Source organism: Alosa pseudoharengus, unplaced genomic scaffold (genome assembly GCF_046254945.1).
Source record: "Alosa pseudoharengus isolate Yale_2024_CS ecotype anadromous, Long Island Sound unplaced genomic scaffold, YU_APseudo_1.1 YU_APseudo_1.1_scf_22, whole genome shotgun sequence".
Classification (NCBI taxonomy): Eukaryota; Metazoa; Chordata; class Actinopteri; order Clupeiformes; family Clupeidae; genus Alosa; species Alosa pseudoharengus.
Window position 1 is genome coordinate 22,830,082 of NW_027468680.1, and position 11,807 is coordinate 22,841,888.

Consider the following 11,807-nt stretch of genomic DNA (forward strand, 5'->3'; position numbering starts at 1 on the left):
CACTGAACACATTTGATGAATAGTGCACAGTAGTCCTTCGCAGTTTTTTACGAGCAGCAAAATCTAATTGCCAGCTTAATGAGGTTGTGTTACTCAGATGCCACAGCAGATTGCTTTCACACAAATTATAATAGCCTAAGTTCTGTGTAAAATGGCCGGTGCCTGTGAATCACTGCAACTGAAATGGTATGTATGATTCTTTGATAAGTATGATTTGTTGAATATTTCATTTCAGCGTAATGCTTAAAACATTTCTGAATCGTGGCTATGATGCTGCTTATTTCCTCATGGGTAACTATTTTTTGAGCTAGCCTATATAAGTACGACTTTCTACCAGCTAATCATGTGGTGTGTGTGTGTGTGTGTGTGTGTGAGAGAGAGAGAGAGAGAGAGAGAGAATTTAGACACACCCTATCACCACAAACAGCTGCATTACTGCTCAGTTGCCTACACTGATTGCTAGGAAAGCATGCATGTCCAAATGCCTCAACATCTCTTCCCCTATTTGACATCAACATCATATTCTCATTCTCATATTGCTGCATCAGAAAAGGGATGGTCAGCAACTGGAATATTGTATGTCTAGATGTTCAAAACTCATCAGTTTTGTGATAAAACTTTGTTGTAGTAGGCATAATGTAAAACATGTTTGCGTTGTTTTATTATTAATTTATTACAAAACTATTTTGAACTATGAAACAGCGTTTCAAGCTTCCCAGATGCTCCATTTAATCTAGCCTATTGCCTCACTCCCATATATTATAATGATGATTAGGATAAAGGTTATAGGCCTAGAATAAAGTGTCTTACTCCTACTTAGAATTTGATTGAGATACCAGGTAGATATATGCTTTTTTCCATATTAGCCTACTTTAAATCAATATTTTGAGAGGCGAGAGCGCGCAGCGTGCTGAACGCATTTGTCTGGCTTCATCTGCTAAGACTACATTCCACGCTGACGGTACGCAGCTCGAGCGCCGCATCGGGACACGTTTGGTCCTGTACGTGAGGATTCATTTACTGTCAACGGTAGGAGGAGAGAGTCGTGAGAGCTACTCAGGAGCGTGATTCATCCGTTAATAGGGCTTTTATTGATTCTAGACGGTAAAGCATCACACATATTTTACCCATGACAATCATGACTGTATTGCGTCTACCACAATCACGCGTCGACAGAGAAACCTTCGTTGTTACAGCACTTTACTTAATCGAGATGTAGGCGCGCGGAGATGGTGCGAGCTCACAGACCCAGCTGCAACATTAGAGGCGGGCACATGTTTATCCTACATTTAGTCGAATTCATCGTTTGCTTTTGACTGTAGGAACTAGCTCCGTATTATTTTCACTGAAATATTTCTTCTTTGGGGGAAAGACATCATGAGTTTGGACCAGGGTGGGTATGATGCGGTTTGCCGCGCGGACAACGGAGCAGGAGGAGTCCTTAGCAGCGGCAATATCAGCGTTCCTCAGCGGCAGCCCATTCACAGGGACGTTCGCTACTACCAACAGCACTCGCGTCACCATGGAACCTCCATGGAGAAACAACCGCCGCGCAACGATCCGGCGGATCTGGTGAGACGTGCGCTTGACTTCAAGACTCAAGCCACGCAATGCTACAAAGATAAGAAATACCGGGAAGCTATCGGGAAGTACCACCGCGCTTTGCTAGAGATGAAAGGCTTGTGTCGAGTTCTCGGGGATCCTGACACTGGCTCTAAGTCACCCTCCTCCGTGCTGTCCACGATAAGCAAGGCGTCTTTGACGGAGGAGCAGAAAGGGGCCGTGGAAAACGCGGAACTTGAGTGTTACAACAGTTTAGCGGGTAAATATGGGTCCTTAAACTTCACTTTACATTGGCTCTCATAAGCAAAATATAAGCATCGTAAGCAATGTCCTAACCGTATGGTCAATATATAATGCATGCAAAGTCATGAGGGGCTTGAAGTAGTGTCTGTCCATTCCCGCTTACATCATCGCTCTGCTCGTCATCATCGTTTCCCAGACGCACTGGCTCACATCAGACTAAAACACATAACAAGCGCTGCTGCTGGTGTTCATGTCTCCAGTTGGATTCATCGCAGATAAATCGAATCAGATTTTTACGCACGTGCGCAAAAATGAGTTAAAACATTAATGACAAAACAAGGAAAGGGGAAAAAACGGTGGATGAGTAGGCTACTGATCTGTGAGAAGTCTGGGTTTAGGGTGTGTGATATGGTGTTGTTGCGAAATTCCCTTTTGAATTCTCAGTGTTTTCCTCTGTACCTTTGCGTCAGCCTGTCTCCTGCAGATGGAGTTGGTGAACTATGAGCGGGTGAAGGAGTACTGTTTGAAGGTGCTTCGAAAAGAGGGGGAGAACTTTAAAGCCCTTTATCGCTCTGGAGTTGCCTACTATCACCTGGGCGACTTCAACAAGGCGCTGTATTACCTGAAGGAATCGCACAAACAAGAACCTTCAGGTGAGTGCAGTGCAGTTCTCAGAAAATCGACTGGTACCTTCCACAAACAGCCTTCAGATAAATTCTTCAGGGCTCCTTTAAAAACAAATTCATATTCCTTGGGTCTTGAACTTGGACCTCAAATACCCCAAAGATTTTACTACACATAGCCTGGCCATGCCTTAGATTGAGTAAAAGCACACAGGGACAACTGAAAATTGGCCTTCCACCAAAAGTCCAAATCAATTCTGTTATCTGTAAGAGCATTCACATTCACAGTGTTTATTCCATTTAAACACTATGACCTTTATGTGCAGACAAGTGGTTACATAACTTCACTCTACAACCCTATACAGTTGAGTTCAGATCTCGCGGTTATCCACAGACATTATTTTTTTCTAGAAAATAACAACACATTTTAAAGAGACAGTTTAATGAGCAAATAGCAAACAAGTAAAACTAGCGTTTTTGATTTCACACTGATTTGCTTGAGGTAGGTTTCTTAGACTTTCACTTCATTTCATAGTATGATTTTTTCCTAAGGCATCACATTATTTACAAAATTGTTGGCTATGAATAATTATTTTTCACAGATCTTAGATATAGGACTATTGCTGTTACTCTACTAGCGTTGTGACGACAAGTTTAACAAACTTTTCCTGTTTTATTCTTTATAAAATAGCATGCACATAAACACTATAGGGACATCCAAAGAGCCGATTACATTCCCAGTGTGCACTTTGATTTTCTCTCCACATGCTGCCATAACAAAGATAGCGTACAGGATGAAACCCTATTGTGTTGAAATGGAAACTATGGGCAAGCCTCGTAATAAGATTTCGGTATGTGGGGGAGCCCCAGTGCAGTGGTGTTGGCGTCTCTAATAACCTACATTACCAGTGCCAACGAGGACCCAAGCTCAGTCCAGTCAGAGGTCATTTCTCTACCCCACTCCCCATCGCTCTCCCACCTGTTTCCTGTGTACTCTCGACTGTCCTGTCAATAAAGGCAAGAAAACCCCAGAAAGATTAGGGTATTGACTGCATGCTCACTGTATGTTTCCTCTGTGTCAGCGATTTGAGAGTGGTTCAAACAAAGGTGTTGGCATCAGAGATGTTGTGTTTCCTGTGCTGATTTGGGGTCAGACCACACAGCTATTTACTTTTAAAGTTCAAGATTGTTTTATAGATTGTCTCTTTTAAACTATGGATCTTTGATTAAGGTCAAAGTAGAGCTAAAAGTGATAACGTGTAAATGTCAGAACATGAGAAACCTAGAGATTTACATTGCACACATATTGATGGGAGGCCCAAAAACTTGTTTTGATCAGGCCTTTCATTTTTCCACTAGCAATGTACAGTATTCTTTTGATTTAGATTTCTTTGAGTAACCCAATCACTATCACTTCCTGGCTTTGCAATTCAGACACCAACGTGATTCGTTACATCCAGCTGACGGAGATGAAGATACGACGCAGTACCCCGAAAGAAAAGAAGGAGGACTCGTAAAAGAAGAAGAAATCAACAGAAACAACAACAAAAACGACAACAACAAAAAAATGTGGGGCCTCACCTGTAATGCTGCCATCCCTACACTGTGTTCTGTCCCTCTCAAACACATGTATCACTGCCCTTAGCTTTCACAGCTGACCACCCTATCCTGCATGCATTCCTGCATACATCTCCATCTGAACAGAGACGAAGCTGCAACAGAGCACGAGCCCTGCTAACACAGGCAGATCTCACGTTCTGATTTTTAGGAGGCATTGCTAGGTTCTTAACAATGGCCGATTCGAAACTAGCGAGCTAATTAACAAAGGTGTTGCCTCTGCCTCCTACTGGGCTTCAAGGGAGGTCAGTGAATTGTGAACTGGGCAGCAATCGGTCAGAACAGGAAATGCATATGTTTCCTATTATTTCCACTTCACTCTCTTCTGTCTCTCCCGCCTGCAGGCTGTCATGTTTGTTTTGGATATGTGAACAACACCTATTTTTACCCTATAACACATACACACCCACATGACCATAACCGCCCCCATAATAGGCAAAAAGAGCAAGCATTACTGTATCCGTGTTGTATCAATCTATGGCCTATATGTTAATTGTTTGTTTTTTATGGTTGAGCAGCGCCGCCATGCCAGCTTTGCCCCCTCCTGTTAATGTCACAACAATGAGTGTGCAAAGCATGACTAAGCTCATCAGTCTGGAAGAGCATGAGTTATCACTGCCAGTTCATATGGTGCAACTCGGACTAGTGCCAGTCCAAAGCGCGTGCCAGCACAAAAGGTGCGCTAAGGCCAACACTGTAGTTACTCGTCATAGAGGGCTTGAGGACATGCACTAACATTGTCAATGTGTGAGAGCATGAATGAAACGTTGAATGAGTGGATAGATGGATGGATGGATATCCCTGACATTCCACAACTAAAGGTGTTGTGTGTTGATAATAACACTGTTGTGTGTTGATAATAACACTGTGCTTCACAAGGTCCACAGAGTTTACTAGAGAGGGAGCACAACTATGAAAATGTCTAATTGAATCTGTAGAGCCAAAGTGTTGTAGTGATGAAGGAGAACTTACGCCCTCTGTGTTTTCAATAGCCTAGGTTGTAATCTGATGCTTTTGCTGTACACTGAATTTGACTGTTTTATCTGTTTTGTCCTAACAGCAAGCTTTACACTCGTGTCACTCATTCGAAAGGAATTCAGTTGAAATGTATATTTGCCATATATCTGTATGTACAAAATACACTCAAGTATCAGAGCATACAGTCTCTTGGAAGTTTCACTATGATGCTTTTAAAAAAAAAAAAAAAGTTTGGTATGTCCAGATATTTTTGGATTAGGGTGGTCTAACCAGGTGACCACCAGTGGGCTACGTTGTGTTCCAATGGCTCTCTCCGCTGGTCCACATGCATGTGTTTCTACCCTTTAAACATGCCGCCTGTCTGTTATGGGCAGGCTGGCCTGGTCCGCCCCTGCATCACCGATCCTCTAAGGCCACTTATACTTATGAGCTTTGCTTCATGTCTCTGCAAGGGTCTGCTAGGGTCCTAGCGACGGTGATGAATGTTGTCATCAGAAGGTGGACAGGATGCATGGCTCTGTGCGGACATCTGTCCAGCATCCTCCAATTTCTCTTTGTCACCTTCTGAGCCTCCGGTTCCACATGACAGCAGCTTGTTATGGCTTTATGGCTTTAGCTGCCATTGCCGGCGCAGAGCTGGCCCTGTGCCGGCTCACACCCTTGCCAAGGTCAGCCTCGGTCAGGGGTGGTGACTTGATGGGAGTCTCAAGTATAATAAATCACTGTGTTATTTACGTACATCCCTCAATGTGCAGCCGCAGCAGCAGCAGGGAGCACTGGGGGCTTTAGTCTGTGATAACGCTACCGTACAGAAGCATGTCGTTATGGTACTACTACACTTTGCCGCAGTGCTTTGCCACAAATCGCTGGTGGTGAAGGAAGGCCAGATTCACTAGATCCACCTTCCTGGTAATAGTTGTGTGTTTTATTGTGAGCAGTACTGCCTTTGAGTCCATAGGCTATTTGGAGCATTCCCCCAGACCTCGCGCAAACCCTAAAAGCCTGTTTAAGGAAGGATAAGGCATTATTCTCTCAGCAGAAAGCAGAAGACTGAAAAACAGATGGAAATACTAGGTGGAGGTTGGTGTGTTATGAAGGCTGATGGCATATGGGGGACCCTCCATCATTAAACCCTATGGTGCACATAGTGTAGTAAATAAATATGTTGTCAAGTTCTGCAGTGTTTCATGCGCTACAGAACCTGTTTACTGGATGCGTTATTTTTGGAATGCTTCAACTGGCCTTTCGTTGTGAGTGAGCTCAGCGCCACAAAGCATCAGTACACCATCATCAGCCATGACGATCAAGCGTTGTTATCTCCTAGACAGAGGCGTTGTGTGGACTTGTTCTTTTCTATCTCACTCCTGCCTTGAGCCGTATCAACTTTTTCTCCCAAGGATCTTCGTTCCTTCCTTCCTTCCTCTTGGAAGTGCACGGATGTTTCAGCCGTCTGATCATGCAGCCGATAGTGGTCGTGTGTGTTTGCTAAGCTTGGTTGCACATGCCTACCCACCCCCTTCCCAAATTCCCCCAGGCATTGTTGACGAGCATGTCATCTTAAGAAAGCACCATAAGCAAAAATGTCCTTTTGTTGTGATACGTATGTGTATGTTGAATAAATTAAAAGTGTGCTGATTGTTATCAAAAAGTTGTGGTCATGTCTCATTTTGCACACTTTGTGTGTACTGTGGCTTGGGGTTGGAGGGGAACTGATTTTCTGGAGTGTTCTTTAAGACCATGTAGCCCCCACCTTAGAGAAATGCAGCATCACTCTCCCTCCAGTAGCTCCAGAGAAGCAGATTGTAGGGGGATCACATTTCATGCTCTTTGTCTCATTAATTGTGTTATACAGCAAACAGCTTTCTCTCCCCTCCACACACACACACACATATACACACACAATTGCAGTGTCTCCCATCTGTGTCTTTTATCTTTCTTGAAATGGTCTTACCCTCCATCACACACACACACACAAACACAACAGAAATCCAACAGTTCTGTGCCAATGACTTCACTGCAGGATGAATGTTTCTCACTAAACAGATAGCAGAGAGCATTTAAATAAGTCGGCTTGGGATCCCTCCACCTAGCCCCTATACCCGTCTCTGAATAACAGAATCTCACCATGCACTCAGCATAAACATACTGAGGTCTGCGCTGAGGCATTACCACGGCAACCACAGCTGTGACTAGTGATGGGTGACGTGGCTGTACCATAACAACAAAGAGCCATGGGAAGCAGGCTCAAATTCCCCTAAGATGTCCCTCGACTGTGCTGTGTGTGTGTGTGTTGGTTTGTGTTTGTCAGCTTCTGTCTGTGTGTGTGTCTATGCATGTGTATGTCAGACAGCTTGTGCTGGTTTGAGTGTTATGTTTCCCTGTCTGTGTGTGTGTGTGCGTGAGAGAGAGTGTGTGTGACAGCCATCTCATCATTAGGCTTGAGTTTCATACCCTGTGGGCCACAGCTGTGGTTTTTTGTTGTCCTCCGTTTTCCATATCGGCCCACATCAACGCCAGAACAGGCCCACATCAACGCCAGAACTAAGGAATGAACATGTGTCTCACATGAACAGATGTGAAATCTCAAGACTTAAATCTCCTTATCTGGCAGGAGTTACAGAGAAAAACAATCCTCTTGATTTTTCTCGTTTAACATACTAAATAAGCTCAGTTGTGAGGACATTAACTGACTGTTTGTGTTGGCGTGTAAACATGCTGAGCTGGATCACTATTACTTTTTGAAACAAAGAGCAGGAAACTCTCTCGATAAAAATAGTATACCCTCCTTGGCCTGTTTGTTACCATGGTTACAATGTGCAGCAACAAACCTCGCAGTTTGGTTTCTGTCTGAGCCTCAGACGAGTCTCTGTTGATGAAAGACACAAATGAAGAACTAAGAGAAAAAGAAAACATGAAGCACTCCACATCACCGTAGCTTTGGGTCACGTTACATACTATCTGTTATTTGGACAGGCCTGTTTCCATGACAAAATTACCCTACTGTATCTATGCTATTATACTAAATCATATTGTCTAATATAGATTTAAGAACTTAATAAAGGCTCAAATATACTGTAAGAACAACTTTGTTGCCATTTCAGGGAGGCCTCTGAATGGAGAACAGATTAACATGGGGTTACTCCGAAAACCGCTTCTTTTTCAGTTAGGCTCCTTCAAGATACCTTTACATCATTGCTTGCACATTAACACACAAAAAGGGTTGTTGAGACTTGTTTCATGTATTTTTTACTATGATTTTTACACAGGTCTATGTGCTCCGGTGCAAACACAGGTCCTAATACAGCATGTCAGTCCCACCCACAAACACAGTCCTCCGCCTCACCCCACTGGCCCCTGCATGACCCTCATCACAAGGTCAGATCTCCATCACAAGGTCAAATCAATGAAACCAAAGTCAAATCACTGATCAATCAGTGCACGATCTCTCTCTAATGTGGCGTCAGGCTTGCTTGCTCGCACCCACCCAGGTCTCAAAGGTTCACATGATTGAAGTATTCACATTATCTAGATGTTTATTCGGGAAAGGGAGAAGCAATTTGCGTGATCCTTCAAAATCCTCCCCGGGAATCACTTAAAAAACCCGTTCATCCATCACGCCGTACAAAAGGAATGGCGTGTCTGTGTTCTGTCCTTGTCTTGCATGTCTCTGGGGGCATGTCCATTTTTTCAGACGAAACCTTCTTCCCAATTAGTCACACAGAGAAACAAAATAATGTTACCTATGTCTGCAGTCCATTACCAATGCAAATAAAGTGTAAACGTCTTTATGTAAGCTTTGAGGCTTTAAAAAAAAAAAAATCAGTAAAGGCAAGAATAACATTAAATATAAAAAAATAAAATTGATAAAAACATAGTGAAAGAATAAATAATGAATTCAATAAATAAATGCATACATACATACATACATACATACATAAATATGTTCACAAACACTAAAAGTCTGATGCCTCCAGGGCTGTTAGGTCTCCTACTTGTCTGTTGCTACACTGCATGTGTCCTGGGAGCTCACACACATTCTTACACACACAGTTTGTCCAAACGGTCCATCTCCAGCCTGCCTTGTGTAGCAGCGTGTTGGACGTCTTTTCAAGAGTTGTTGGGAGTTTTTTTTCCCCTGTTGTCTGGTGTGCTGTGTGTGAGTGTGCAGGTGTGTGTGTGTGTGTGTGTGTGTGTATTTCAGCCGATACGCTGCAGCTGAGCGCTCACGGGGAGGGGGGGCCCGGTGGGAGTGTGTTCTGTCAGACGGCATTTCAGACAGCCTCCCAACTCTGCCGGGGGCTCCAGGACTTCTCACGGTGGATCTCTGTGTCAGTTAGACACATCTGTTTCCTTACGTTAAGGATCGCTGTATGTGTTGCCATGGGTGTGTATGTGTGTGTGTGTGTGTGTGTGTGTGTGTGTGTGTGTGTGTGTGTGTGTGTATGTGTGTGTGTTTGTGTCTGTGTTAGATAGACAGAATGGGAACAGGGCACACAGAGGTGAACTGGAGTGCATTTGACAAAAAGTGAACAAAACAAGGTGTGACGACATTCAGCACAGGGCCACAGCTGGGCCTTCAGAAAACAGAGAATCAAGATGCTTCAACAAAACGGAACTTGTCTTGTTTGTAAAAAAAATCATTACATTCATGATGCTGACAAAGAAATGCACTTTTTTCCTTTCTAGTCTGAGTAAAAAAAAGATGCACAATCATGAAGTAAACATGTAAAGCAAAAGTGACATCACTTCCTCTGCGTGCTGGCAGCCAATCAGGGACAGCCTATGGGACCACTGAAACGATCCCTAGCAGTGAAGCTGTGCATACAGTGCAGATAGAAACGCAAGCCTTGGCTCACTGAGGCGTGACGTAATACCAGCACTGTGTCAGGACTTGGCATAAATAGCACATAACACTTCATACTTAACCAGATGTGAGGTACAGGATCTGGCATTATTAACACAGCCAAATGCTAAAATAGATCATGCTTTGCGATTTACCGCGCAACTTTGTTACAGGGCGAGGGTGGGCAATCTTACCCTTGGGCGACTGGGTGTGCATGTTTTTGTGTGTTCGATTGACAAGTGCAAGTGATGTCTACTTGAAATACCTTGACTCAATCATACAAGAAATTAATCAATCAATCACATAACCAACCAATCAATCAACCAATCAATCAATCACACAGCCAATCAATCAATCAGTCACACAGGCACACAAAGTGAAAACTGAGTAAGAGTGTCCACCTGTGTTGCATAATTCTGTCTCCCACACAGCCTTAGAGGTGCAATAGGTAGCTTACGTTGTCCAAAATAAAAATGTTTCTAGACCTATCATAATGATATTCAAGGACAATCAATCAAAAATCATTCCAAATATTCATGTGCATTCAAATTCTGACGTGTGATCATTCATTGTTTCTGACGTTTTCCAAGTTATCCTTTAGCTTATATATTGTTTCAGGGGACAGGACAATTCCAACAAATGCAAGACAAAATTCAAGAATACATACAATATGCACTGAATGCACAGAAGGTATTTGGAAACAACTGTCTTACAATAAACTGTCTTCATATTTACATGTTTTTTGTTGACCAAAAAAAGCAGATTCCATACAGCACCTGTACAGAGGCATTACGTCAGACCTCACTGAGGTGGTGCTGCTAATTTGAACCGACGGTGCAGTGTGCAGACTACATAACAGGGCGAACTCAGGACAAGTCTACTATGCTAACTAACCTTACGGTGGCCTGTAATGAGCCAAAACAAAGCAACTACTACTCCCTGTTCAGCTAGTCCCAACCAATTCAAAGGCATATAGAAATACTTTCAGTGGAGGGTAGCATTCAAGTGGTGGTTTTTCTCCTTTCCTGTCACTGTCTCTCTCTCTCTCTCTGCTCCTCCTCTCTGGAGTAGAAAGGTCTAGACGTGCTCTGTGATACATAGGAATTCTTAAACAGTACTTATAGGTTTACTAATGAGAACAGTTATGACCAGAAGCCTGGTCGTACACGGTAGGGAGAGTCTCTGGCCAATGAGGATTCGGGCCTACAGAGTGGGAGGGTTCCATCCCTGCACTGGCCCTCGTCTCGTTGGTCCAGCAGGCTGTCATTCACCCAGGGCGAGCAAGGGGTTGGAGGAACGGCGGCGCCGCCTTCAAACTCCACAGTGGGCGGAGTCTCAGTGCTGGAAGTGTGGCTGGGGGAGTCGCCCCACGGCGCCTCGCTGCGGATCCGTGGAGATGGGCGAGGCCTTACTAGGAAGTCCAGCGTTTTGGGACGCTCTGGTTGGCAACGGCGACGAGGAGTGGGAGGGAAGACCAAATTTGGGTCAGGTAACCGTGGCAAATCTGAGATGTCCTCTCTCATACACCACTGGCTTCCGGACACTGTGTGTATGTGTGTATGTGTGTGTGTGTGTGTGTGTGTGTGTGTGTGTGTGTGTGTGTTTGGGGAGAGATAAGAAGAAACATACAAGTTTCATGATATATAATATTAGTGTTGAATAAATCTATAAATACATACTGAGACAAATAAAAACACTTTTCTGACTAAGCCAGACCAGGACCGGACCATACGGAATTCACACTTAGTACAATTAATATAATGCCGATTTGATTTCTGCAGATTTAATGAAAAACGTTTTCATTTTCTTGATGAACTACCAGACACATACCTGCGTTATCAGCCTTCATCTGTGGTGGGTGGTGCCCATTGTTGTGGTTGGAGGAAGAGGATGGGGGGCACCTCTTCTTGATGGCGCCATCGGAGGGGGTGCGGTGGAGG

The 11,807-nt window shown here is 43.8% G+C and overlaps 2 protein-coding genes across 2 annotated transcripts in view; one reads left to right on the top strand and one right to left on the bottom strand.

The window, feature by feature from the left end:
- Positions 1-1,040: 1,040 nt before the first annotated feature.
- On the top strand, positions 1,041-6,672 carry ttc9 (tetratricopeptide repeat domain 9). The gene is made up of 3 exons (XM_076299366.1): positions 1,041-1,822; positions 2,277-2,459; positions 3,864-6,672. Exons 1-3 carry the CDS (start codon positions 1,378-1,380, stop codon positions 3,944-3,946), a joined length of 711 nt encoding a protein of 236 aa, XP_076155481.1. The 5' UTR covers positions 1,041-1,377; the 3' UTR covers positions 3,947-6,672.
- Positions 6,673-11,009: 4,337 nt separating this feature from the next.
- Positions 11,010-11,807, bottom strand: part of map3k9 (mitogen-activated protein kinase kinase kinase 9) — a 16,546-nt gene continuing 15,748 nt past the window's right edge. Inside the window, exons 10-11 of the mRNA XM_076299786.1 lie at positions 11,694-11,807; positions 11,010-11,400 (exon numbers count right to left, since the gene is read on the bottom strand). The exon at positions 11,694-11,807 is cut by the window's right edge and continues 829 nt beyond it. Coding sequence (XP_076155901.1) covers positions 11,010-11,400; positions 11,694-11,807 — 505 coding nt within the window. The remainder of the gene's footprint in view (positions 11,401-11,693) is intronic.

What these genes read in the sequence shown, in the direction of transcription:
- ttc9 (XM_076299366.1), top strand. Translation starts at nt 1,378, where the DNA reads ATGAGTTTGGACCAGGGTGGGTATGATGCGGTTTGCCGCGCGGACAAC. An exon ending in GTGTTACAACAGTTTAGCGG is followed by an intron (nt 1,823 to 2,276) that starts GTAAATATGGGT and finishes CCTTTGCGTCAG; the next exon opens with CCTGTCTCCTGCAGATGGAG. An exon ending in GCACAAACAAGAACCTTCAG is followed by an intron (nt 2,460 to 3,863) that starts GTGAGTGCAGTG and finishes TTTGCAATTCAG; the next exon opens with ACACCAACGTGATTCGTTAC.